Source organism: Mastacembelus armatus, chromosome 17, assembly GCF_900324485.2.
Source record: "Mastacembelus armatus chromosome 17, fMasArm1.2, whole genome shotgun sequence".
Taxonomy (NCBI): Eukaryota; Metazoa; Chordata; class Actinopteri; order Synbranchiformes; family Mastacembelidae; genus Mastacembelus; species Mastacembelus armatus.
In genome coordinates, this window is record NC_046649.1 from 20,731,480 (window position 1) to 20,758,029 (window position 26,550).

A 26,550-nucleotide genomic window follows, 5' to 3' on the forward strand; every position below is an offset into this window, starting at 1 on the left:
GAAAACTCACTGTCCCCTCGTTTATACCCAACCACACCCCTCGCCCAGGCCCGGCCCGGCCCGGCCCCATTCCTCCTCTCGGTACCCCCCCCCACCTTTTTCCCTCCTGCCATTTTCATCCCTCATTGAAACAAATTACACACATTATCTTTGAAGTGGAAGAAAAACGCAGGCGAGGGGCACCTGCTGTACAGTAGCTGGTGAATTAATTGGGTAAACAATGGGCGACTTGGGGCGAATTTGCAAACTCTGTGCTGCATTACATCATGATGAATGTAATGTGTTAGATTACACCCTCACCATGATGTGATTGAGCTGAGAGGGAATGCTAATCAACGCTTAGCATGTAGGCGCCAGCGAGGGTGTGTGACAGGGAATCATGACCATCTGCAGTCGCTCTGTATGTGATTAGGGTTCATATGTACATGTTACATGGGGAAGGGTGGGAAGTGTCTCGGCCTCTTTCTGTCTGTTTACAGTCGGGGGGGAGGCAAGGATCCTACAGCGAGGTCAGTCCAGTGCTCTCTCCTCCATCCCCATCCCTCATGCATCGTTCTCTTCTCCCTGCACTTTCACTGGGTTTGAGGCCAGAAGCCCAAACAAAGCCCCGAGTCTTCGCTCTGCCTTTTCTCTAATTCCTCCCTCTCTCCAGATTCCTCTCATTTGCTGACGTCTAGCACTTGTAGACAATGGAGAGAGAGGGGGACAGGGGCTGACTGGTGTTTGCCCATCTGTCAATGGTGCTTTCTTCCTCTTCGGCCTCTCCCTTTCTTTCTCCCTGCCTCGTTTTCTCCTCCTGCCCAGACAAAGCTGTGTATTCAAAGTGCAGCGCCCACTCCTCGGTCTTCCAGTAACACAGACAGCTAGTGTGTGGGGAGAGACCTGCTATATATAGATGAGTTGATATGAGGACAGGACAAGACACAGACACAAGAGCAAGGCAGCGGCAGATACAGGGGAAGACGTGAGGGGAGCAAATGAGAATAGAGGCAGCGGTGTGTATGAGCAGACACGCTGGGGTGGAATTTCTGCAAAAGCCTAATTTCTCGAGGCCTCATTTCATCATTTTGTCACACGTCATAAATATGCATTCACTTAGCTGCTGGCAGAGTAATAGTGAATACATGCAAAAATTAATGGTCTGTGGTTCTCCTTCAGCTTCAGCAAACACACAAACTGAACTCAGTCATAGTCAATATGAAGTTTTTACCATCTCAATCATAATTTGACTCCTCCCACCCCCTTCACACATACACACATGACGAGAGCGAAGCAACAGGGATGACCATGACCACGCCACAAGTTAAGGATCTCCTTCTGCAGCAGGTACCTGGCCCAGACGGCAGCAGCACAGATCAACTTTTGCTTACATTTGAGACCACAGCATGAATTTGTACCACTTGTGACTAATCGCATCCACTCATTCATCTTAACACCTCAAATACCCCACTGACGGATCAGCTGAACAAAACGGACCATCTGCCAACTTGTTGGCGCCATCAACTGTCTAAGCTTTGGCTTGAACATCTAAATCGCGACATCCTTAACAATTATGGCAGATCCTGCCTTCAGGCCGCAGAGAAACAGGGGGATTCTTTATGAGCCTGGCAGGTGCAGAATGTGGCAAGCACCCAAACTCGTCAGCACCGAGTGACGATGGCAGCAGCAGTGGCTGTGCTTGGCAGGCAGAAACTGTATCACATATAGAGCAGAGGCCCCCATTCCTTCAGCTGGCAGTGATATAGCACACTAATGTAGGAGCGGGAGAGCTTATCTGCTGCTAAATTATACAGGGAGGAGAGGTAGAGGAGAGGGGAGAACAGGGAAGAGAGGTACCAGAGAGAAAGAGACAGAGAAAACTCGATCTGTAGAGCCATTTAGAGATTTTTGTGAAATTATACATGAGTCCTCATCTGCACTTCAGTGATATTGAGGTGGAAAAGGCTTCATATCAATTGGTGTTATTAGAGATGACTGAATACGCGAAGTACCTCCAGCTTCAGCCGTAGTGTGAGTGAAACCATCTCAGCCACTGTCTGCCTGTATAACTCATCAAGCTTGTTTTCACGGGACTCATTTGCATTTGGCGAGGGCATGTCATTAGACACCCGTAGAAATTTACAGAGCATATTTTCTTGTGATATTGTAATTTTCTTTGACATAGAATTATTTCCAATGGGATGATAAAAAACATACCAAGTGCAGAGTCCAAAAGACCCGAGATAATCACAGTCTGGGAAAGCGTCCCGAGCTGTAGATGTTAGGGGCTCTTGTCAACTCTATCCATGTCTAATTTTTCTGCAGCGCTGAGTGTGTTTGTCACAGTTGAGTGCAGCCCTGATCACAAGGCAGACTGACAGATGTGGAGAAGGGGAACGTCTTCTTCGAAATGTGGACGTCTTGTCTGAACGCAGAGCGTCTTTGAGATGGGACTGCAGGAGAGACGCACATCCACAGAGGCCGGTTCACACGAAGGTCATTAGACCAATGATCATCAGCAGCGGTCCAGTGGAGTGTGCTTCAGTCTCACCTCCTTAAGCACAAGCCTCACAATGCGGGCCAGGCTGTGAGTCGCTGACAAGTGGGGAACAACAACCGCCATCATACACCAATCATAAAGCAGTCTCATAAACGACCACATCAGCACACAGTTTTGCTGCAGGGGTGGGATAATCAAGCAAAACATTTCCATAACCAAATAAGGCAAATGAACCATGGCGAGCAATTGGCCAGAAAACTGTCAAAAGTTAAGGCCAGAAGGCAGGATTAAACATAAATACAGCAGCGTTATGCCATCTACGTTTCCTGATACGACACAGGTTAACAACCCACGGACTAAAATAAATGATCTAAAGTGGGAAGCTGACACAAGAAATTAGACAGTTCATCTTATAGAACTCAAATTTCCAACCAGGGGTGCCTGCATCTCTGCAGCTGCTGAGAGGTTTATGGAAACATCATGGAACAGCTTAAGTTATTTGATAAAACACATTTTATTCAAATTAGAAATCTATTCTCATTTTCAGTCAGAGAGCCACTAGTTAGCAAAGAAGCAGAGTAGTTGAAATATTTATCTAAAAGTAACAGATAACTAATGTGAAACTGCTAAAATTAATAGAAAAGTGTCCACCAAAAATGACACATTTGGGTTCAAGTGACAAACATCTACAGCAGCTGCAGAAATGATGAATCGGCCTGTTGGGAGCAGCGGATGAAAGTGTGTAATGTTGTTACAGAGCCGTAGAGTCTGTAGAGGAACAAACCCTCCGACTTTGAAACAAGAGATCGCTGCTTTTTTCCCATGAACACTAGCTTCTTTAACCACTACTGTTCCTCAAACGTGGTGTTATTTTAATCCAAATCATCACCTCTGACCACAACCAGGTGGTTTCTGTGCCTAAGACTTTTACCACATCAGTGTCCAAAGGTTTTCTGTAGTATCTGATAGTTTCAGGGCACAGGCGTGATGTCTGGCTGACTGGAGCAGCCGATCAAAAAATGCTTATAAATGTCGCTGCGGAAGGCGATTACAAACGATGCATTTTGATGTTTAATTTGGGAGACTTCTTGGCACAGTCGCACACAACTTGTACTACTTTAACTGAGCTGATGAAGTGCCCTGATGAGTCACACAACGCATACAATTCTGCACTGTCTCTTGTGTCGAGGACCTAATACCCTGTTTGAGTGGCGACCGGAGGATGAGAGAAATCATATAAAGGGCCCAAAAACGAGGGGGCCTGACATCATCAGATCCGAAAGGTTACTGGCCAACGCTCGGCACTCCTGCTCAAGAAAAACACTATTGATATTCCGGGGGTTCGGCCGGGGACAATGGCAGGGCCTGTCCCTCCCTCTCTCCCTCATGGCCTGGCATGGCAGAGATGTCACAGAGAGCACCAAACAAATGGATGGAAGGATAGAAAGGGATGGAGGGATAGGGAGGAGGAGGTGGAGGAGAACAAACACATTGTTCTCAGGGTGGAGAAAGGGGTATTGTGAACAAGACAGATAGCTTATGTGGGAGAACGGGGTGGGGGGAAGAGAGAGGGGCACAAAAGGACAGAAAAAGGTGAAACCTGGTATTTTTTATAGATGCCCCCTTTTTTTCTTTCCAGTTGGTGGTAATCCACAACCCGGCTTTAGGGGACACTTCTTAAGCCTTTAAAGAGGAACACAGCAGGGACCGGTTCAGCACAGAAAAGCCATCTTCAGCTTGCCTTTCATCTGTCAGAACACCAGAAGATCAGTTCTGGGGCATATTTCGAAATCATGCTCTACACACAGAGCCCCCAACGCTCCTTAACATGCAGCAAAACACAGTTCAACAGAGGAGGTGAGCTGGAAGGTTTGCAACTTCAACTTTCCCCCTCAGGAACCGGCATGTACGGGTGACTCAATGTGAACTAATAGCACAGCTGTTTGAACAGGGGCTGCGACCTCAATGGAGATTGAGGCTGCTGTGCTCCAATGCCCTACAGGCTTGTAATGTGCGGCAGCTGCCCCCTCTGTAAACATCAGTGACACACACACACACACACGCACACACACACACACACCGGGCAGTTAACCAGGCACGCACATCTTCACACAGATGATAAAAACAACCCCATTCACACTTGTACAAAAGATGAAACAAATACAGGAACGTCTCAGCGGGCTGGCACTCACACCCAGCACCCAGCACAAACGTACACAATGACTTCACACCTCCAATCACAATCACACGTATACAAATTAGGCAGATTGAACACTTGCTGCAGTTAACCTTCACAACAAAAGTTTGGGTCACGCTGCACACAAGATATAGAATTACATATTTACATTTTCAAAATTTCATGCTCTGCTGCCTGTTTGATTTCCGTTAGGGCCTTTTGCATCTTTCACACTTGCTGTTTCAAGCCAACTTCTAAAGCAACAGTGCAGCTGACAACTGCTATTTGAAATTCAGATTTTAGTAACACCAGCAAGTCCCTCGATTCTATTCAAAAAATAGATGAGGTGTGATGATGATATTCAAGATGAGTGTCAGATGTACCCAGAGAAATGTGCAGGAGCAACCAGAAGGGAAAAAAAACACATTTAAACCTTCACAAGGGGAAGGAAGTGCATAAAAAGTGTACAGTGCTGATAAACAACAGTGGCAGATGAAAAGGGCAAGCCATTCTGGCTTCTGAATTTCCACAATTATTCGAACACAATGGTGTCCTTCTCAAACTCGCCTTCAGCAGACAGCCCACACACACACATAACAGGCAAACCACCAACTGAGCAGTATGCATACTTGCATACAGAGATAGCATAACAAATAGTGATCTCATGAGTTATAGGAAATATAAACCACTCTGCATGTGGAACAGTAACGATAGTATACCACATGCAGTGAGAGTCACGGCAGAATTGGCAACATTTCACATGCAAATATCCTGCAGAAAAGCCAACACTGTACACAATTGATGCATGCCACCGTGCAGCTGCAGGGGTGCCAGTCTGCCGACGCTTGTAATTTATTTCTTGCATCTTATTGTGTTCAGCACAACTTCCTGCTGTGTCCTGGAGCAACACATTACTGATCACCTGGTGCATCCCTAGAGATCAGAACAAGCCCGTTCACAGCCCAGCTGGCTGCTGGGAGGCTGTTTTAGGACACAACAGCGCTTTGACTCACAGGCTAACATCAGCATAGTAATATGTTCTCCATGACAATGCTAACTTGCTGACGTTATGATGTGGGCGCTGTAACAATGTCCATCATTTTAATCTAGCATGCTAACATTAGCTCTGACCTAGCTGATTGGAATGACATCCATTTTGCAGGTACTGGTCATAAACAGGATGTGACTGGTGCAAATTTTGACCCAATAATGAGAAAAAAAGATGAAAGATACAGCAGCTGTAGAAAGAACAACACTGAAAACCATGAGTGGGATTGTTCAGATTAATTAAAAGTCCCATGATAATGAGACATGTCCCCAACGTGCCAATGAAAGTTTCCCAGTAATGATCCTGTATTCAAGAACGAGGTGGCTTCTTTTCTTGACTCAAAATATGCTCAAAGTTGAAATGAGGTTTTTGACAAAAGATTTTCCTGCTTGTCTTCCCTAAGATACATAAGTCCTTAGAAAAACCACCTGGACCTACAAGCTTCCAGTTACAGGCTGTTAGAGCCTCTGACACTTACTTGTAGTACAACTTCCAACCTAACTGAACACCACTACGCCTTTATTAAGTCCCTAATATAAACATTCAGTCTGTTACATCAGAAATGCATCTCGTCACTATGAAAAAAAACATTGCTAAAGCTGTTGAAGATACAGCAGTTTTTTATTCTGTTGTACTGTTGACAAATCAGCAATTGTGGAAATCTTTACTAGCTACTCACTATGAATTCATGCTTTTGTGGAGTTTCATGGACTCTACTGAATGAATTCAGGGTGCACAGATTCTAAGAACCTTTTATAGAGAACCCATAAATAGACAGTATTCTCTATGAAAGGGCTGCTCTACTCACTGTTTTGAGGTTAAAGTGTTTCTACACTGGAAGATTTTGCCCTAAAGGCTCAAAAAATTGTACAGAATATTCCAGGAGAGAGCCTGTCCGACTGCCTGGCTCGAATCTGCCCAAGAAAGCTGAAGAACTATAGATTCACCAAGGGTTTTTCATGTGTGTGCAACCTCCTCTATGGACCCTCCTCTGTTCTCTTACTGCAAAGCAAGAAATGAAAGCCCTTATCTAGTATGTGCAGATTCTTCTGGTCCCACTGTTCCCACCCAGAGAAGTCTAGACAGATTGGCCGGCTACGTTCCCTGTAGCAGCTGTATGGTAAACCAGCACATTCACAAGTCACAAAACCTGGAGCATCAGTCAGTGTCTTAGCTTCAACCCTCTGGGTGATTTACCTCCTGGAACAGCAGAGTGCCATTTGCAAAAGCGATTTGAAGTCATCTGCTGCACGGCCATTCAGCCTCAAGTGTCATTCTGTGCTGTACAACAGATTACAAAACCATGAGGAGGTGGTGACATGGATCAAACTACTCAATAAGTATGCAAATGAATCTCCAAGAGGAGAACTCTGCATCCAGAAGATCTGAAAGAGAAATAGTTTTTTATAACTGATAACTGTTGTCTTATAACATTAGGGTTTTATTTTTGGTTCTTGGCTGCAGAACAAATAAAATGTAAAAGCTCATATGGGTGTAGCACACAGTACATGGCAGTATTTACACCGTCAGGATAAAGATTGTATTTGCCGTGCTTCTCTTGTCCTGACTGGCCTCATTTATAGTTCATAGAACTACAGGCTGTGAAAACTGAAAAGTTCACTATTATTCACTTTTTTGCATATTTAAAATTTGTATTATTTTGCTTCTGTCATTCTCAAGTAACTCTGGACATATGTACCACATTATATGGCTATGAGTCCAATATTAAAAGATACTAGTCTGGATCATCTAGCATTTCAGTCTCCCTAAGAGAAACTGCAACTTAAAATTCAGCAACCACCACGTCTTATTTGCAGCAGTTCTGTTTCTAATGCAGACTGGTCTGATGCACCTCTATGCAAAGTAAAACTCTCAAACAGCGTCTGCCAATGTCAACAAAATATTTCCTGCATATTCACGCTATTTGGCATTTAATGCGCTTCTGAGTTGCTCAGGGCTCTTACAGATAAAAGCACAAAACAGGTTGCCAACACCAAACAGCTCAATGTGCGTCGCCACTGCACACACACCCTCACAATTCCCTCACTCTCTCAATCCTCTTTGCCTCTGCATGTAATAACTGCTCGTCCTTGCCTCGCAAACTGACCCCCACCCTTCCCCTCCACACATCTCCGACAGCCTCTGATTGATTCAGGCTGGACAGTTAGTGGGTTTCTATCATCTAAAGGAAGCTGTGAGTGCTTCTCCTTTGTCCTGCTGTTTAAGCAACTGTCAGCGCCCACGTCTTTTTCCTTTTCTAATAACATTTCAGGCAGCTGGCAATCTCCTTGGCTTGTCCTCTTATTACCACACACTGGATGCACTTTGCTGCCACCTTTTGAGTGCTCCAGCAGAAATCAGGTCAGCTGAAAGTATTGGTATGCCGCCCATACATGTCATGTTTTGCCGGGCAGTTTTGCAGAGGGAAGTCTTGACAGGGATCTATTACCATCACGTAAGGCTCTAACTGAGTCTAAGTCGATTTGGGTTTTTTGGAAATTGTTGTTCCATATGCAGGAAGATATTTATTCAAATTGAGTCAGTAAAGAGGCAGCTTCAATAAATCAAAAGACAAGATGCCTAGAACTGGGATAGAGCTGAAAAGAGTCTTTATTTTCATTCAACAACATTCAACATTACAAAAAAAAAAAAGCTATTTACAATTACATTGCAATTGCCATTATTTATTACTCCCTGGTGATGACTAGAGACAATCAGTAGTAGTCTTCCAGGTCAGCTTTTTCCCCCTGATTCTGAATCTGCTGCTGCTTCTTGTACAAATCAGCAATCTGTGAAGAGCAGGAGATGGACAGATTGAACAGAAGAAAGAGGGAGCAAGAAAGAGAGAACAAAGGAGGCACGGAGGGAGAGCAAGAAGATCATAAAGTCAGGTCAGTAGCATGAAGAGGAAAGGCTAAAAATAACAGTTTGATTATTCATATCTCGGGCTTTCAAGTTGGTGACTCCCAGTTGCTGACTGGGAGATGGAGGGTGCGTTCACTGGAGCTCATCAGTTGAGGGGGTTGCACAATGAATAATGTGTGAACACCAGGCAAACCCAGAAGCAACAGTATCACTGCCATTATGGTGGAGCAGCACAGTGAGAAGCAAAACAACAAAACATCACATTAATTCTCCAACACTGGATCAAGGTAAAGCTTTGATTACCAGCCTGACACTGACTGGTGCCAACGCATTCAGGCTCCACGTTTTCTTATTTCCTGCTGACGGGAATCGAGTCAGGCTTCATTGAAATTAGTGCGTGGAATCACACGTCGTGAAAGTATGTGTGTATCCTCACAGTTAAAACCCACATTTAAATGCAGCCGATGTCTCACAACTGTAGCAACTACAAAACCAGACTCCACAGGTAACAGAGGGTTGATGAATCTATTTCAAGAAGACTGACATTACAACAGGGAATCTCATAAATACCGTTTGAGCTCAGGTAAGAAACATCCAGGCTCCAGTTAAAATGTTTGGGCCTTATTAAAGCTAAAAACCCACATGAGGATGTGGAGTGTGATGCAACAATAAGCAATGGTTGCATGATCCCTGGCTTTGATTTTGGAGACAGGTTCTGGACATCAGCCTGACTCTGTACCTCCAGAGCAACTCTTGATGCCGACCAGTGCGCTAAAATTTTTATTAGGGAATCAAACTTCTGAACAGTAGCTTGTTATCTGACAAAGTGGTTGCAGTATTTACAAGTGAGAGCTACACTGCCAGCTCTGTGTGGCTGGAGGAGGTGGTTACTCAGGGACTGATTATTCGTCTGCTTCACAGACATAAAAGCATCTTCAGACTGAGTTAGGCCAGAGGATGATGTAATGTTTTCTGTAAACATTACAGTAAACACAACCAAACAGCCAAATGAGCCCCTGCATTTACAGTACATTACTGGAACATCACTCATCCCAAATCACTGAATTATTTCCAGGAATAAATCAACAAAAACATCGGACTCGTGTTTAAAATTACCTGCTAATTTGTTTATTCTCTACCCACCACAGCTTTCTACAACTCTTTGTCCAAAGAGCAGTCAAAGAAGATGGAAGATGGGAATATTTGGCATTTTTAGTTCAATTGACTTCATAAATGAAAAACTGAATCATTTTTAGAGCAGAAAGGATTAGTCAATAAACTCAGTGTCAAACTTCATCTGCAACTGTTTTGATATTTGGTCATTTTGAGGACATTTTTCAAGCTAAAGACCAAACAGCTTCTCCAGTCTGATGATTTGTTGCTCATCTCATTTCTCAAAGATGAGACGTGTTTTGTTGTCCGACTGTTTCACTGCTGAGGTGCAGTGTTGGTTCATATTTTTAAAGAAGAGCTGTTTGTCGACAGCATAAGGTATTCTGTATCACTTATAGTAGCATAGTGAAGCGTGCACGGACTGACAATACAGGCTGGTTGGGTTCACTCATAAAAAAACCATGTGCTTCTTGGTCAGAGGGCAGGTCAGAGACATGTGTGTAAACATTGTTTTATTATGAATTAAAGCAGCTGAAACTTAATTTGACAGACTGATTAAGATCGTCTCTCTTGAGAAGACACACAGGACGATGAACGAACGTGTTCTTACAGGTGAAGCTGACCGCGCTACCCTACTGTACCATATATTTCACTATTTGCTGCCTAACTATATATTACCCAGACTCCAACAGTACACTCGAGATCCTGACAGCTTTGTTCGACAGGCAGTGGGAGGACACTATATCAGCCAATGCCAGCAGAAAAAGCTGAGCCATTCAACCTTCGCATTTTACAGGACAGCTCTTGTGAAGTGGCCATGATCATAATGCATCATGTCTATATGGCACTTCAAAGTAGCATGGCCAAACAAACATCTGATTGAATTTTTACTGGTTTACAGTCATTATACTGCAGAAGGCCGGCCTGTTTGAACTCCAGGGCCTTCACACACAAAACAAAGATAGTATTTCATGTCTAACCTGTGTTTCAGACATTAGTTTGTACTTCGCTGTGTTGATTTCACACCACTAGAGTAAGGTGGCGGGATGTACCTGCGCTCCAGTGGTGGCGTCCTCTGGTTTTTTGTCATCTCTGATGCGGAGGAAGCGGGGGAACCTCAGAGAAATGCCCTTCACTGAATCGACCTGAGGGTAGACATGTAGACATGGTCAGAAATCAGCATATGTTCCACTGCTGGTGAGCACTGGTCCTTTGTTATTGAAAATGACAGAGTTGTGAAGTCATTTTTTGACTGTCACGCTTTGAAAGCTATGAAAACTCATTTAGTTCAAGGGTTTAAAACACCACACTCTCTCAGTTCCACAAACTGTGATTCTGCCCAACAATTCGGCAGCTTCTCAAGATCTTATTACACCTCCAGAAATTAATGTCTTGCACATTTTTCAGGTCTTTCTGAAAACAAAGGAAGGTTGAAAGGGAACACCTATTCAAATGATTAATGAATTACATTCAGAGATTCATCAATAAAGATTCTAAAAGCGTCAAATATAACATTTCACCTTCAGCTAAAAGAGGCAATATTTTCTATAATTAGTTTTCACACTCCAAATGCATCTGTTAGTGCTCTTTTTTCTCTGACTGATTAAAAAGAGGCTGCATAGTATTTAGATTATGGCAAACACTGATATTCACTGTGGGACTTTGTGGGCAACATAAAGCCAAACCACAGCTAAAAAAAACAAAAAAGAAAAACAGCATCTCTTACAACACTTTTAATAACTTAATTAAGAGGCGCTAAATTGTGACTTTTCATCGTAAGCAACAGACCATAACGAGCCAAGGAAGCTAATGTGGGAAAAGGGAGGGCGGGGGATTAACAGACTGAACCAACCATTCCCATCGCAGCCTTGTAGATGGGCGACAGCGACAGGTCAGCGCACTTCACCTCCCAAACCTGCACGGCGTCGAGCCACACATCGGGCTCTGCTGATTGGTCGACACGGTAATAGGCGCGTGGCTTGGGCAAAAGGTGCTCCTGGAAAACACAGAACAAATTATTTGCATTCACAATTATACTCAACTTCAATGTGTAAATGAGAGGAAAACAGTGAAAATGGCTAATTAAAGTTGTCAAACACCTAAAACAAAGACATTCACTTTACAATAGTGTGAAAAGAGCCACAAAATGAAATGTAAACACATGAAGGAGTGTATATATCCACTGTAGACACATACAGGGCAGTGCATTCACAGAGACAGTGATATAGTGGCTCTGGTCGTCCTGCTGGATTCTGCCTCACAATCATTTCCCAAGAGACAACGCAGAGTTTCAACACTCATATTCAGAGAGTTCCAGCTCGCCTGAGGGGCAACAGGAGAGGCTGCTTTCTGAACCACATTACACCTACATGAAAGACTTCATTCAGAAACACCTTGATATGCACATTTGTTACTTGATATTCACCTCTTATGGTAAAGAAGAAAAAATGAGAGCACTTCTATTCTGCAAGAAAACTGGCAGCTTGTACAATATTTACCAGTGCTTTCTTAACTTTGACACTGGCAATCATTCTGTCAGCGTAGGTGTCACATTTTTACCAAATGATACCCATCTCTGTTTTGGCCTAAAACATCCATTTCAGCAGATGTGACTCACAAACAGCGAAATGTAACTCGACTGCAGTGGTGCCCACAGAACTGGGTCATAGTTAAGTAATGCTGGGAAAACTGCTAACTCTAGCAGCAGTGCTGTTGGTGGTTTTCTCACACACATTATTTATACAGTAGGCATTCAAGTGACACTTACCCAGAATGAATTACAATGAGTGCACTGGTAGGCGTGTAGAGTCTTTTAAAAGATTGCAGCTCATAGACATGAGTTCTGTCAGGGCTCAACCTGTGGCCCCTCAGTTCCACACTAATATACCTGCACGCTTTATGAGATCGGTCAGGTATCAGGCTGGATGTAACTGACCCCCATTAAATATGGTTTAAGTCTATATGGTTAGAAAATGTAACAAGTACTAATTGAAATAGCTGCTACATTAAAATAACACTGTACATGAGCCTAAAGAAGCAAATGTGTGGGAGTTATTTCAATGTAATAAAACTATTTGTGTTGGATTGAATGTATTTATACCTTCGAGCACTGAGTGAAGAATTCCAGCAAATATTCACATAAGAGAAGCTTTTGCTTTTTATTAAGTCCCTACTAACAAATCAATGATTAGAACAGCGGCAGATAATAATAATAATAATAATTAAAAAAAAAATCTGTACTGGTCAAAAGCCTCAATTCAAGTATCATAAAATCCAGAGCAGAAAGAAGGGATCAGTGTGTTCCTTGTTACAGCACAGAACCTCACCACCCAGGGGGTTGTGAACAGAGCCAATCGTCTCCCTGTCTGGAGTCCCATCGGCCTGCGGTACTGCAGCTAAAGCAACACGACTTGCCTTAATTCACCATCCATCACTTTCAGATGGAGGGCTTCATTACAAAGCACTACAGTGGGGAGGCTGTATTGGTCTGGGGAGAATGAAAAAAAGGTTACACCACCTTCTCAATCACTGTTTCACTGTTTCTGCACCATGCAGCAGTTTGTACCACAGAGTCAAAACCCTTAACCTTTAAAATATTACTTTATGGTTAGTTGATTTCAGAACACCAGAGTGTCACAGATTTGCACACTCACTGTTATCTAACAAACAGATGACTGCTTTTAAAAGCCTGTTATTTCTGTAAAAGTAGGTCTAAATTTAGCCGATAAAGTCAACAGAGCACTCAAATGAATTCTGACTCTCACAACAGCGATCATTTTCAGAAAGCAGTTGTCATTTTCTTCAAATGCTGCTGCTCTGCTGCTCTGGAACGAACCTCTTAAAAAGTAAATTGAAAAAGCAATTAAATCCCTAAACGTCAGAGCACGCCTGCACACTTACTCCAAATGCATATTTTTATTGGTGAAAGAAGTAATTTATGATCTCCACTCAATATTTCCAAATAGGGAGACTAAGTTCACACATTTGCAAGCCAATAAATGCATACATGGCACATTCAGATTAGTAGTCACTGTGTGGGCAAGCCTGGGGGGGTCATTTCTGTGATTTCTCTCATTTACACAAGTTAAAAGTACCTGGAGGAGTCACTGACAAAATTACAGCAGTACTTGAGTTGTATTTTTGGAGTACATTTGCACGCTGGTTATATTATTTTGGTTTGAATATCTCTATTATATCTGAAAAGGTGGAATAAATTAAGAATTAAATGAGGCAATGATTATTTGTACACTGAAAGGGCCCCAAAGACCTGAGCCACACTCATTCTGGCTCTTTAAACCTCAAAAATGTCTGATTCTGTCTAAGTACCTGCAGCTGCTGAATTTCAAAGCCCAAGTTATGATTTTAAAAAGAAATGACATCAGTGTCAGGCTGCATTTTTTCCCTTAGCTAGTAGGTGCAAGAGTCACACGGCACCAGCTTACCTTTAAAAACTTGTAATGCTGCTCCAGATCTTCATCCTTGAAGCCTGTCCCGATCTGAAACAGACAAACAGTCATAAGACTCACACACACACACACACACACACACACACAGATATACACATATACTCTCCCTCGTGGTGAGACAGAAGACATTTGGCAGCGAGCAGCAGAACACAGAACAGCAAGCAAATGCCTCCCCCACCCCCTACACCTTGTCTACCTGCTTTGCCTGAAGCATCGTGTCACCTCTCAAAAGACCTGAACCTGCTGACACACGGGAATCACGTAACTGGCTGAGAGTCACATAAAGGCAAAGAAAGAGGCTGGCACATCATGCACATATAGCATTTTCCACCTCACACAAGTTTTCTAAAGGTGTATTCTGCAGGCGCCCAAAAGAAGCTTAATGTTCCCAAGGCTGCGTTTAGTACATTCACAAGGTTTGGAAGGTTACATTCATCTGTATCTCCTTTATGGGTTCAGCTCCATTTATCTCACCAGACCTAAACTGATACCAGCTGTGCTGCTATTTGTAAGAAATAATGAGCTGCCCTGAAGGAAGTAGTTAAAGCAGAAGTTGTTACACTGCACGTATGCTTTATTATATCATTCTGGGCCTGAGTTAATGATTGTGATTTAGATCAGGAAATATCTGATCAAAGCAGAAGGAATCATCCCTAACCAGACATTCAAAGTCCACTGTCATACTTGATGATTTTTATTTAAAGACCTGCTGAAAACAAACAGCGCAGATGAATTACTGAGCAGCTCTTCAGTTTCTGCCCCTCCGTGGTCAAACTGATCATTACGGCTGAATCCCAATTCCCTCATTTTATCGTTCCTTGGTCAACCCAGAAGTCCTTCTAGTCCACGATGATTAAGGATGTCCCTAAGCTCTTATTTCCACTCTGAGGACTGACGAGGCTGCCTGGAGGAGCTATAACCAAGGAAAGACAAGAACATCCTTTGTGTGGCTGGCTGCGTCACATTAAGGATCATAGGAAAAGGATGTTGTATGGGAAGCATTCCCTTTTTGAAATATGCACAATAATAACCTTGTTAAGTAAGTGGTGCATGTTGTTTTCGATTATTCTTGCTCTGCTGTTTTGCACATGTAGCTGTAAAGTAAATCTAGATGTGCCTGGTTTCGGTCCTTTACTATCTGCCAAGGGAAATAAATCCTTTGTTCACATTTTTATAACCAGAAAATGTGTTTATAATTTAGCCAGTGATGTGCACTTTATTCAGTTTTATATTCAAGGAAACAGAGGAGTTGCTCACTTGTTCAACACAGAAGACATTTAAGTTCCCAGAATAAATTCTGAGTAGTACTTCATACTACCCTGGTATTTAACTGATGTAATTAAATCATCAAGAGCCAAATCTTTTTGAACCCTGTGAATCCACTCTGGAGATCAGTGCTGATATCCAGCCTTAGTACTGAGGGAACATAAACTTTAACTGCTGTTATTTCTTGTTCATTCTGTATCAAAGCAGACTACATTGAATTTTATTGAGCCACTGATTCTCACATATTTAACATGCTTCTCGATTTTTCTTCTTTGAAACAAATGCTCATACAAGCTCGCTCCTCTGAGTCGTTCCTGCCTCCCATAATATCAGCTCAGATGGTCAATGAACACCATCAAAGGATGTAAGAGGACTTTCCTGTTGCACCAAGGCAGCAAACTGCCAGCTCTACTGAGCCAAAACAGCCTCAAACACGTAAACAAGACAGGTGTTTACATGAGTAGCTGGGGTTTCATTTCTCGGCATGTCTGTACCAACAATAACCAAATATCAGAAGAATAGCCTTTTGTGATTTCATAGAATTTTTACAACTTGTGGGGGGTGTTTGTCACAGCTATGGCAAAGCCAAACAGACAGTACAATAGCTTGTAAACAAAGCCCCCAAATAACTGTAATATAAACAACTGTCAGTTCAGTTTCATTTGAGTTCCTCTGAGTTTCTATGAGGGAAATCTGCCTGACTTCACTGCGGCACCAGTGCTGCTCCTGCATTTGTTTAGGACCCGTGTCTCATTCAAGGACGTTTCAGCAGGACATATAGTTGAGATGACTTCAGGGAAATGGAAATGTGGGTTAAATTCTGCTTTTAGCTGCAGTGTCGCCTCTCGAACTGAGGTCCAGCTAAAGTTTACCATATCAAGGACAACAATCTTTTGTTCTATGACTTTCTGCTTTTATCGCTGACATTGAAGAGCGAAAGAAAGGAAACGTGGCATGAAGCACACATGAAAATGGATGCTGTAGTCACATGACCCTAACTGTTTGGCACTCACTATGTTGGTATGTACACAGAAACAGTATGAGCTGCATTTTACAGTTGTCCATCTGACACACGTCTATTTTAACCAATCCAGTGTTATCTACTCAGGCTGATGAACAGCTCATGTTTGACCTCCGCTTCTGAACACGGCCCAAAGAACATTTTTACATCCCTTTTCTTCCATTTGACACAATTAACTTTAGTGACTGAGTTAGGCCCCGAGAGCTGCCAAAATGTGGGCGACCTGCATTCAACACTGTGACTGAACGCATCTTGTGTAGACAGATTGAGCACTGAAGCTGCTGCTGCTGCTAACATGCTGCTCACACCATGTCTCCTGTGTAAACATGTAATTGATTCTTTTCATCTAGGAAGATGTTTCCTGTTAGAGGCAGATATTCCACGATTATTTATATAGGACTCCAAAATAGATTTGTCGAGGAACGCAGACTTATGGATTAACAGTGTTGGTGTGATGCATACGCAAAACATGTTTCCCTCTTAGTTATCAAAGAGTTCATCTAGATATTTTATGATGAGAGGGAGAAAAGAAAAAAAAAAAAAAAAAAAAAGGTCTCTTAAATGTTTAACTGGCCAACAGCGCAGTGCTCTCAAAAACTGCATGTACATTTTCTGCAATATCCACAATATGTTATGTTTAGTAGCATGAGTAGAAGATTGAATGACATTTAGCGAGTGAAACGTCAGTCAGCCTGCCACTTCATTATGAAATAAACTGAATTAGGAGATTGTGGAAAGTATGAGGCGATATAGTACATTTTAAAGATGTTACAGGAGCTGCTGTGCATGGGGAAGGTGATGCTCCAACTCAACTTTAAAAAAAAACCAAAGTGTGACTGCCAAAAACAACCGAGACCAAACAAAAATGCTTTGCTATGACAACTTTGACTTAATGTGGCCAAAACCTGAGCTGAAAGTGTAAATTTCAGACAAAGTGGCCGTGAACAAATCTGTCCATTCTGCAGCTCAGTCAGCATTTGTTCAGAGCAAGAAACCAGAAAGTTTGAAAAAAAAAAAACTACTGTGTTGATCAAATGTTACGACAACTGAAGGACTTTAATTCTGCAGCTAGCAGCTATTCAGAGAAACGGCTGAATAAGAAAATCAATAACAGAAAAAATACAGGAGTTATTGTGTCATCCAAAAGATTTTCATTGAATGGTGTCTTCTGTCGTATAACTTAAGCCCACATGAAGCCTAGTCTCACTTACCCTGGGAAAGTCATCTTATGTGTCAAAACATGCTCCTGTGAAATTTTAGTTATAGTAAAAAAAAAAAAAACAAAAACCAGCAGCACTGTCTGGAACACCAACATGTTAATCTAACAGCCACTTTAACCTCCAGCAGCTCCAGTGGTGCTGCTCAGTGGGCAACAGCAGAGTGCTGGGGTTGTACCACTGAGCTCCCAGGTGTGAAAGTGTAGAAGTATGAGAAAGTGAAATGGTGGTGCTAGGGAAACGTGTGGTCGCTTCTCACTTAATCCTTTTTCCATGCATGAAGAAATGAATGTTGCAGAAGGGGAAGAAAAAAAAAGATGGAAGGTTTTAGCAGGTCAGACAAGAAACAGAATTTATGCAGCGAAATCACACTCAGCCTTGTTCACGATGTTATGCTCTCAAACATGCACCAATACGTTTACTGCGTATATCCACACACTTAACAACACGTATCTGAAACACACCCCACAGGACACAGACACTACAAACACATATGCACATTATTAACACTATAGCACCTCAATCAATAGACCTAAAGCCCATTTTGCAAAGAAGAGAGACAAGCTGACAAACAAAAGGGGTAACAGCCCATGAAAGATGCAATATTCCATGTTGGAGCTGAACATCGGTCACACCGTAAACTAATTTTTTAATTAACAGTCCTTGTCACTGATTTATAAGCTGCATGTGAACTACAGGGCAACAACAGGGCAAAGTACGGATTAATATTTTCAACAGCTGCTTGCAAAGATGACGTACATGTCCAGGCCGGAAATATGAAGATGTTTCATTTGCCCTGTGACCTGGACAGCTCTGGAAACAGCATTCATCACAGCATTATTCATTTGCTAGTAAAATAAGCAACATAAAGACCAGCACATATTCTAAGTGTGTGACTCTTTAAATTTCCTTTATGTTTACTTGCATTAATGCAGCTACATCAAAGCACACCTTCGCCCGAACGCTACAGTACAAGTAAAAAGTTTCAAAGTAAATATAAATACAACACAATAAAATAATTTCTCCCAAGTGACTTGTCTGTCTAAACAGTTCTGTGGTTTTCTGCAATGGAGAGAAGGCATTTGTGACAACTTCAAAGCAACGTTTGGACTATAAATAACCGTATCTTGATAAACGTGACGAGCTGAAATGTGTAGGTCTGACAGAAGTTATTTATACTGCAATTGTTGCTGACCTTTGGCTGTTATGAGAGAATAAAGAAATTAAGGATACAACATCTAGCCATCATGTTCCTCAATAAAGCTTTATGTAAATATGGACCTGATTGTAAAAAAAGATGAATTGGCCTATTTGTCTTGAGATTGTCTTATGCAAAGACAATCTGAATTATACGGTTATAAGGTTTTCCACAAACTAAGAAATGGTTAAACTGAATAACCCTATTTGCATATTATTATTTGAGTTGGTGAAACAACCCACAGCCCTGCAGCATACCAAACTCTCTCACACACACACACACGCACGCACGCACGCACGCACACACACGCGCGCGCACACACACACACGCGTGCGCGCACACACACACACACACACACACACGCAGATACAAACCTTGCAGACAGACTGAAACTCCTCATTTTCATCGTCATAGCAGGCCAGCAGGAAGCCTCCGTAGGTGCCTGTCCTCTTGCCTTTCCCCAGGTATGCACCGATCACACACAGGTCAACTGTGTCACCTACCCCCTCCAGGTAGTCCTTCTTCAACTGGGGAGGAGAACAGACACACACATACATATACACCATATAAGCATGATTAAAACCAATAATTCTGTTAGTAAAATCCAGTCAAATATCACACCCAGTGGACTTAATTAAATGTCATTTATCAACAATATGACCTGTCAGAAAAGTGTCTGAAAACTAATAGTTTTAAAAATGTTCTTGTCTGGAGAAATCAGTTCTAGCTTTAATCTTAATGAGGACTAGTCATTTCTTATGCCTTAATTAGGCTGTATATGAATGAAACACATTTAAAGGCTTTATTTCTGGATTTAAAATTAAAAATACAATTTAAAGAATAAAAATAGTTTCTGTACATTAGAGGTCTATTGTACATACTTCATGGTCTCTTACCATATGTGTGTAAGTGAAAGTTTTGTCGACTACATTTATATCAGTGATGCTAGGCCAGATTAAGCTCTTTGTACATTAGAATACAGTTCAACAGCTGAACAAACTACATTTTCTAAAATCATCGTTGATGTTGAATTAATGTGTCTAAAACAGTTTGAACAAAAGCTGAACATGGGCATTCGTTTTAGCTAGGTACACCTAACGTACCTAACGTAAGGTGAGTGTGTGTCCATGTTTACAAACACTACAGTGTCACAGTGCTGACCTCGCTCACTACATTACACACCTTCAGCCAGTTATGAGAGCGCTTGGCAATTTCATAGGTGGCATCCTTCTCTAGAGTCTTCACCATCAGGCCCTCACAGGAGTCTACACACACACACGCGCGCGCGCACACACACACACACGTACATTAATACCCCAAAACACGACTCTAGTCGTGCAGAAAGGAAATTAACAGATTATCTTTCAGATACATGTAAGGTCTTTGTCTGCGGCTGAGACACACAGACGAAGGAGTTTCAGGCATCCAACTCATATACACACAAGTCACATGGGGAAGCACATCTCTATGTTCTTTCCCATATACAGAGACACACACACACACACACACACACACACACACAACACAAGAAAACCCAATTACACAACTCACAGATTCTGTCTATGTCTCACACACAAAAACACAATACAACCAACATCCAGGCCAAAACAAAGAGGCAGCAGGCAGGGAAACAAATACACACATACCACACACACACACACACACACACACACACACACACACACACACACACACACACACACTCAATTTACACATGAAGGCAGCAGGCAAAGGCACAAATGAAATGAGACTCTCACGCAACACACCCACACATAAATAGGTTAAGGATGCACAGGGACAGCAGGCGAGGAAACAAGCACACAGTTAGTACACACACAAAAAGTTCAAGACACAAAAGGAGACAGCAAGAAGGAAAACAAGTAAGCAAGCCTGTCTCCATCTCCTTCACAGACACACAACCACACACACCTCGGACAGACTGCTCCAGGAACTCTGCGATGGTGTCGGTATTGTCGGAGTCGATGGATCGGGCGAACACAAACTCTCCCTCCACCTCTGAGAAGCTTTCTCTGAGCAGAGCCCGACGCCGACACAATGGCTGTCTCACCAGGGACTACACAAACGCACAAACACAAAACACACACATCATTACAAACGGCAAAACTGCACGTCATTACAACCATTTCCTCTTCGTAGCTTGGAGCCTTGCGGTGACAAGGATGAAATGCCATCTCAACTAGCTACCCACACAAACACAGTCTCAAGAGTATACTCACACATGCACACAGTCACGACAGCTCTGGTTGGACACATGCAAACACCCACACGCAAACAGTCTCAAAGATGCAGAACACACACGGCTTTGGTTGCAAGCATGAACACACACAAAGACAAGAACAATCAACACGTTTCCAACCACCTACTGTATTTTTAATGCATTTGTGCACTAAAATGTGAATCCTTCAAAAAGAAGCCAAAGTAGAAAAGCACCCACTTGCACTGATGATGCACAAAAAGTAAATGGATGCAGTTTTTACCAATTAACGACGACACTGCATTCCTTCTTTTTCTTAATTTCCATCTGTACAGACACAGCACTAACATACTGCTCTCAAATAAATAAAAACCTATAATTAAAACAAACTGTGTCAGGCTTCAAACAAACTACTGATCATGCTTTTGTGTGGGAAGCCAGAGAGGCATCATAGTCTTATTTGAACAATAGCATAGACCATAGCATGATTATATCCTGCAGTCATGAGTGATTTACCCCAGTACAAACAATCCTCTTAAAAGTATTTCTCCCATTTGTTTAGTTAATCAAATGTTTTATTATATTTTATATCTTTTTGTCAAATTAAGTTCAACACACGCCGTTAATAATGCAAATGATTTGGCATATATCAGCTGATGCCTGCAGCACAGATCAAATACATTTTAGAGACAAAAGAAATGCTCAGAGCACACTAGGCAAGAGAGGCCAATCCAAAGAGAGAAGGGGATAAAACTGGTGCTTTTCAGGAGAGCTCAAGGATGTCACTGCTGGGAACAGACAATGGCATATTCTGACATGTTGACATGCATCAAGATACCACTGGTGTGCAGGCTGAGACACAGAAAACACTGGGTGGCTGTGTTTTGACGCATGTCATACATGTGTGTTGCCTTAATGGTCATGTCGCCACAAAACCCAGACATTTTTATTTAATTTTCTTTATATTTTGCAAAAACTCTGTCAAAAATGTCTTGTAAAAAACACCATGTGCAGTAAAACCTTTCTCAGATATTAGAGTGACCAAATTCCAAAAAATAGTGCCAAGGACATGAGTTTGATATCTCCATTGTTTGTGCAGGTCCAGCAGTGAGGTATCTCATGGAGATAGTCTGCACAGACCCTCTTAGGAAAACAACAGACTTGACAATGATAAGTAGAAATCAGAAATTAATAATAAATAAATGAATAAAAAAGGGAAACAGCAATATACGCATATATATGTATACATTGGAATGGATATGGACATACATATATTAGTTCATAAAATTTAAAAAAAAAAAAAAAAAAAAAGCCACATTAGGTAGGAGTCATGAATTGTCATTGCTTAAAAGGTACTTGGGCTTGTTAATTATGTAATTGTGTCCCCATCCACTTAAGGAAACAGACATAGCACTATCTTATGGAAACATTCACTAATTCTCATTTTCTTCTTCTGCTGACTTTTAGAAAATCTGCTTAAAAATGTGCATTATCTGGATGGAAAGAACATGCTCGATCCCACACCCAGTGACAATTATCATCGTCACCACAGCCTCAGAAATGCAGCGACTGTGCTTTCATACACAGACTTAGAGAGTCTCAGACAGACACACACACTCTACTGGAATTACAATGAGCATTAAAATCATCATCTAGTTATGGCCTCCAGTAGCACCATCATTGGCATTCAGGGATGTTGCTGGCATCTCGGTGGGGTGACGAACATGCGAGCACGCTCACAAACAATAAACACAAACACACAAGCTGGTTTTAAATGATGACAGGAGTGTTCAGGGAGATCTCAGGCTAATATTTTCCTCATCACCAGGTCTTACCTCGCCGTTGAGATAGAGGAGGTCAAAGGCATACACACACACTTGGACTTTGATCTCTGAGGCATCCACATCCTGCAGGGAAGCATGAACACACATACATACATTTTAATATTTTTCCCTTGACAAAAATATGCAAATAAACGCATCTTATTCACAAATCGCTACATCCAACCTTGGGACTTGTTACAAAGAGCTCTTTGATTTCTCTCCCGTTGATCTTGAACGTTAACCACCACGCCTTCCCATTATCTCTCTCTCCCTTTTAACAGCATTACACCTCGTTGTTCATGCTTCTCTTCCGACATATCACTTCCTACTCCCTGACTCACTTGACAAACCGCTTCTACTTCTCCATCTCCTCGTCTCCCTTCTACCTCTACCTAATCCTGTTTATTCCTGTCAGTCCCTACACTCTCCAGCCTGCTCTATTACCTGGTTTCCACCAAGGATGCAAAAGTCCCTAACTTTTCTGAAACTATGCTGAAGAAATACTGAATTGTGTAAAGTTCTCCCTTCCCAGTTGCAAGCCAGTGATTTTCTAAATCAGGTTACATCATTAAGATTTAACTTGTAGTTGCATTAAGGAGTAATGTTTTTATTAATGAGATGTACTAGATTCACCAATGGTTTCACACTTTTCCACTTATCTGCAGGTGGAAATTAACATGAAATTGTGTTTGCCAATGTTGTCAAGAGAAGATAATGCACACTGAATACATTACAGTTAGTACCACAGAATGAAAGCAGAAAGGAAGCCACTATAGCATGACATATTTTATCATTAGCAGTCTAAGCAGCCTGTGATTTATTCAACTCACTGGCAAATAATTTGTAAGTGCAGTTACTATTTTAATTATATGTACGCATCTAGAAAAGTAAATACTTCAGAGTTAATATCAAAACTGTGCTAAAGTGTAGTGGATAAGGTGTGCTGACACAGGTGCATGATGTTTCCTACTCTTTACTCTAAATGTGCAGTGGATCATCAATCTAATCTTGCACTTAATCCAACTAATCTGGCATTTACTGGGCTATAACAAGTAATTTCTACATAAGAATTAGTGTGGGTGGTGCAGCCCATTTCTATTTAGTGATGCGTGAATCCCCACTTAGTACAATTTGTACACTTCTAATTCTAATTAGACTAAGTTTGATGTTACAAAGAGTTGGTAGAGTTCTCCAAAATTTTATGTTATCCCAGAACTTTTGTGAGCAGCGGATGGTAAAAAGATGTGATCAGAAATACAAAATTAAATTGCAGTGTTTAGAATAAAACCTCTGGTGTTAAAACTTAAAAAGATATTTTTCTTGGTTTATCCCTCTTCTCCTTCATGCTCCCTCATTACCGTCCCCTCCGTTCATTAATGGTGTTATACCATATTTGGTTTCATGTTATCTGAAATGTCATTTCAGTACGAAAGCTTGTGTGTGTATAAGTGTAGAGATGTTACAAAATGCCTGAAGGGCAGTACAATCACTTTGTGCATTAAATGCTCATTATAAATAATCATCATTTCATAGTGGCGGTAATGGTACCCCCCCGCAAAAAAAAAAAATTGAGATCATTTTTAGCAATTTTCTTCACTATGTTGTCCATATATGTGCTCTAATTCCTCCTTTCCCAATTTATCATACATACAGACAGGAGCAGTTTCCCTCTAATGTGATTGGTGTGGTGGAAAGATGCCGTTATTCTGATCAAAACTGAAAAAACACCTAGCTGACATTTGCAATCTCACACCCTCCACCTCTCTCCTCGATCCATTTGACTCCTCCATCTCCTACTTATCAGTCTGCCCCTCTGTCTGTCTGCTCTTTCTCTGTCCATCTCCCTCAGTCTGCCGGATCATTTCACTCTATTATCTTTCTCCTCCACCTACTAGTCCTTATCTCAGTCTTGTTTTCACTCGCCAACCTTTTCATTTTTTTTCTCCTCTCATCATCTGCTAGTCTCTAGCTTTTTGACACCAGGAGCATTTTATTCTTCCTTCTTCCATCTTATTTCAGTCTTCTCCTTTCATACCTTTCTCTTACGAGTAGTGAGAACCTGGAAAGGCTGGATCTGTTTCTTCTCACGATCCCAGGCAACTGCCTCTGAGTCCAAGACACAGGATACCACAGAGTCCTTCTTTACCTATGGGAAAAATGATAAAAACACAGCAAAGGGGAATTCAAAGGAGGGGGGAAAAAAAGACAACATAAAGCGGTTGCACTTAGAAAGATGATGAAAAGTTGTTTTCAGAATTTAAAAAAGCTAGATGATGTTATTTGGCAGCCTGCTCATAAGCAACATCTGCTGTAGCAAACAAGATTGGAAAGTTTCACTGCAGTAAATACAACAAAACCCATAGACTCAAACTCATTTAAGGATTTAACCTGAAGATTTTAAAATGCATGAATACAGGCATTCAGCATGAAGGCACGTTCAGGCTGTTTCAGGACCTGCAGCTGCCTTCACTTTGTTGCCAACGTCTATGAAAGACAACACAGTAACATTTTTTTCTCCCCTACATTTATCGCTATTCTTGAGTAGCCATGGTCATTGCTGCCATCTTTTCTCCTAAACCAATTAGCAACCTGTTAAACACTTTTCCCCTGTTGTGGACGGATGCTTACATAATGCCAGAAGCTTCACTAGAGACACTTTCTGTTTATTTCCCAATTTGTGTTTTTATCTCAGCATTAAGTAAAAGGCTTTGGAAGCTCGGAGTTATTCTCTGTGATACGGGTTTTTGGCTTGGGATAAAACATGTAGCTCATGGGCAGATTATATTGACCATCACAACTGCTGTTCAAGATCACACTAAGTGGCTGCTAATTATCTAATCTACCAAATCCTGTGTGTGAGGATTAATCTCTTACTTCCTGGTCACTCAGGGCCACCAGGATTTTTGAAAGTTAAAAAATAGATCCTGAGCTGACAGTAAAAGCCGATTAGTGAGTGAAATGTGAAAGGTGATCAGAGAAAGCCAATCAGAGGTAACGGGATGTTTGGAAACAGAATAATATATCAAGCATAACCAGCTATCTTCATAAGGTCATTAGGGTAAGTAATGCATTAATTACCAATTCACATATTTGTATTAATATTAATGTATAAAAGCATTAATATTAATTTAAAGCATTATGAAGTGATAGTAGCATCAGGGAAAATGAGTTTTCGCTCATTATTATGCAAAATAATGCAGCAAGGTGCTGTAAAATCTCATCAGACCATTTCCTCTATGCAGGCAACGTGTGTTAGTGTGAAGTTTCACTCAGGCATTGCTCATTTATTGTGTTCACAAGAATGTGTCAGCACACAGATGATGCCATGACAACATAATGTCCAGACGGGTGAAAATTTTAATTCAAGCAATTTTTTCAGCCAATAGTCTGCCACATTAATAATCACCAATCGATCTCTGAGATAAAAACGTCATTAAAACAATTGACGGGTACATTAAACGTTGCTACATAAACAAGAAAATTAGATCTAAGCACAAATTAAATCAAATTAATTCAAATTTATAATAAAATTCATTAAAATTGTGTCTTTCTTACATCGTATAAATTAAGCACAAACACCCAAAATTTTCATTCTGCTTACTAAATTTTAGTATAGATGGAGGTAAGTGGTGGTAAAAGGTGAAAGTGCTGAGAGAGGTAAGA

At 41.5% G+C, this 26,550-nt stretch overlaps 1 protein-coding gene across 1 annotated transcript in view; it reads right to left on the minus strand.

The window, feature by feature from the left end:
• Nucleotides 1–8,330: 8,330 nt before the first annotated feature.
• Nucleotides 8,331–26,550, minus strand: part of lig1 (ligase I, DNA, ATP-dependent) — a 41,236-nt gene continuing 23,016 nt past the window's right edge. Inside the window, exons 19-27 of the mRNA XM_026313191.1 lie at nt 24,923–25,033; nt 22,900–22,971; nt 20,779–20,923; nt 20,032–20,114; nt 19,224–19,376; nt 14,124–14,177; nt 11,534–11,677; nt 10,734–10,826; nt 8,331–8,492 (exon numbers count right to left, since the gene is read on the minus strand). Coding sequence (XP_026168976.1) covers nt 8,418–8,492; nt 10,734–10,826; nt 11,534–11,677; nt 14,124–14,177; nt 19,224–19,376; nt 20,032–20,114; nt 20,779–20,923; nt 22,900–22,971; nt 24,923–25,033 — 930 coding nt within the window. The 3' untranslated portion in view covers nt 8,331–8,417. The remainder of the gene's footprint in view (nt 8,493–10,733; nt 10,827–11,533; nt 11,678–14,123; nt 14,178–19,223; nt 19,377–20,031; nt 20,115–20,778; nt 20,924–22,899; nt 22,972–24,922; nt 25,034–26,550) is intronic.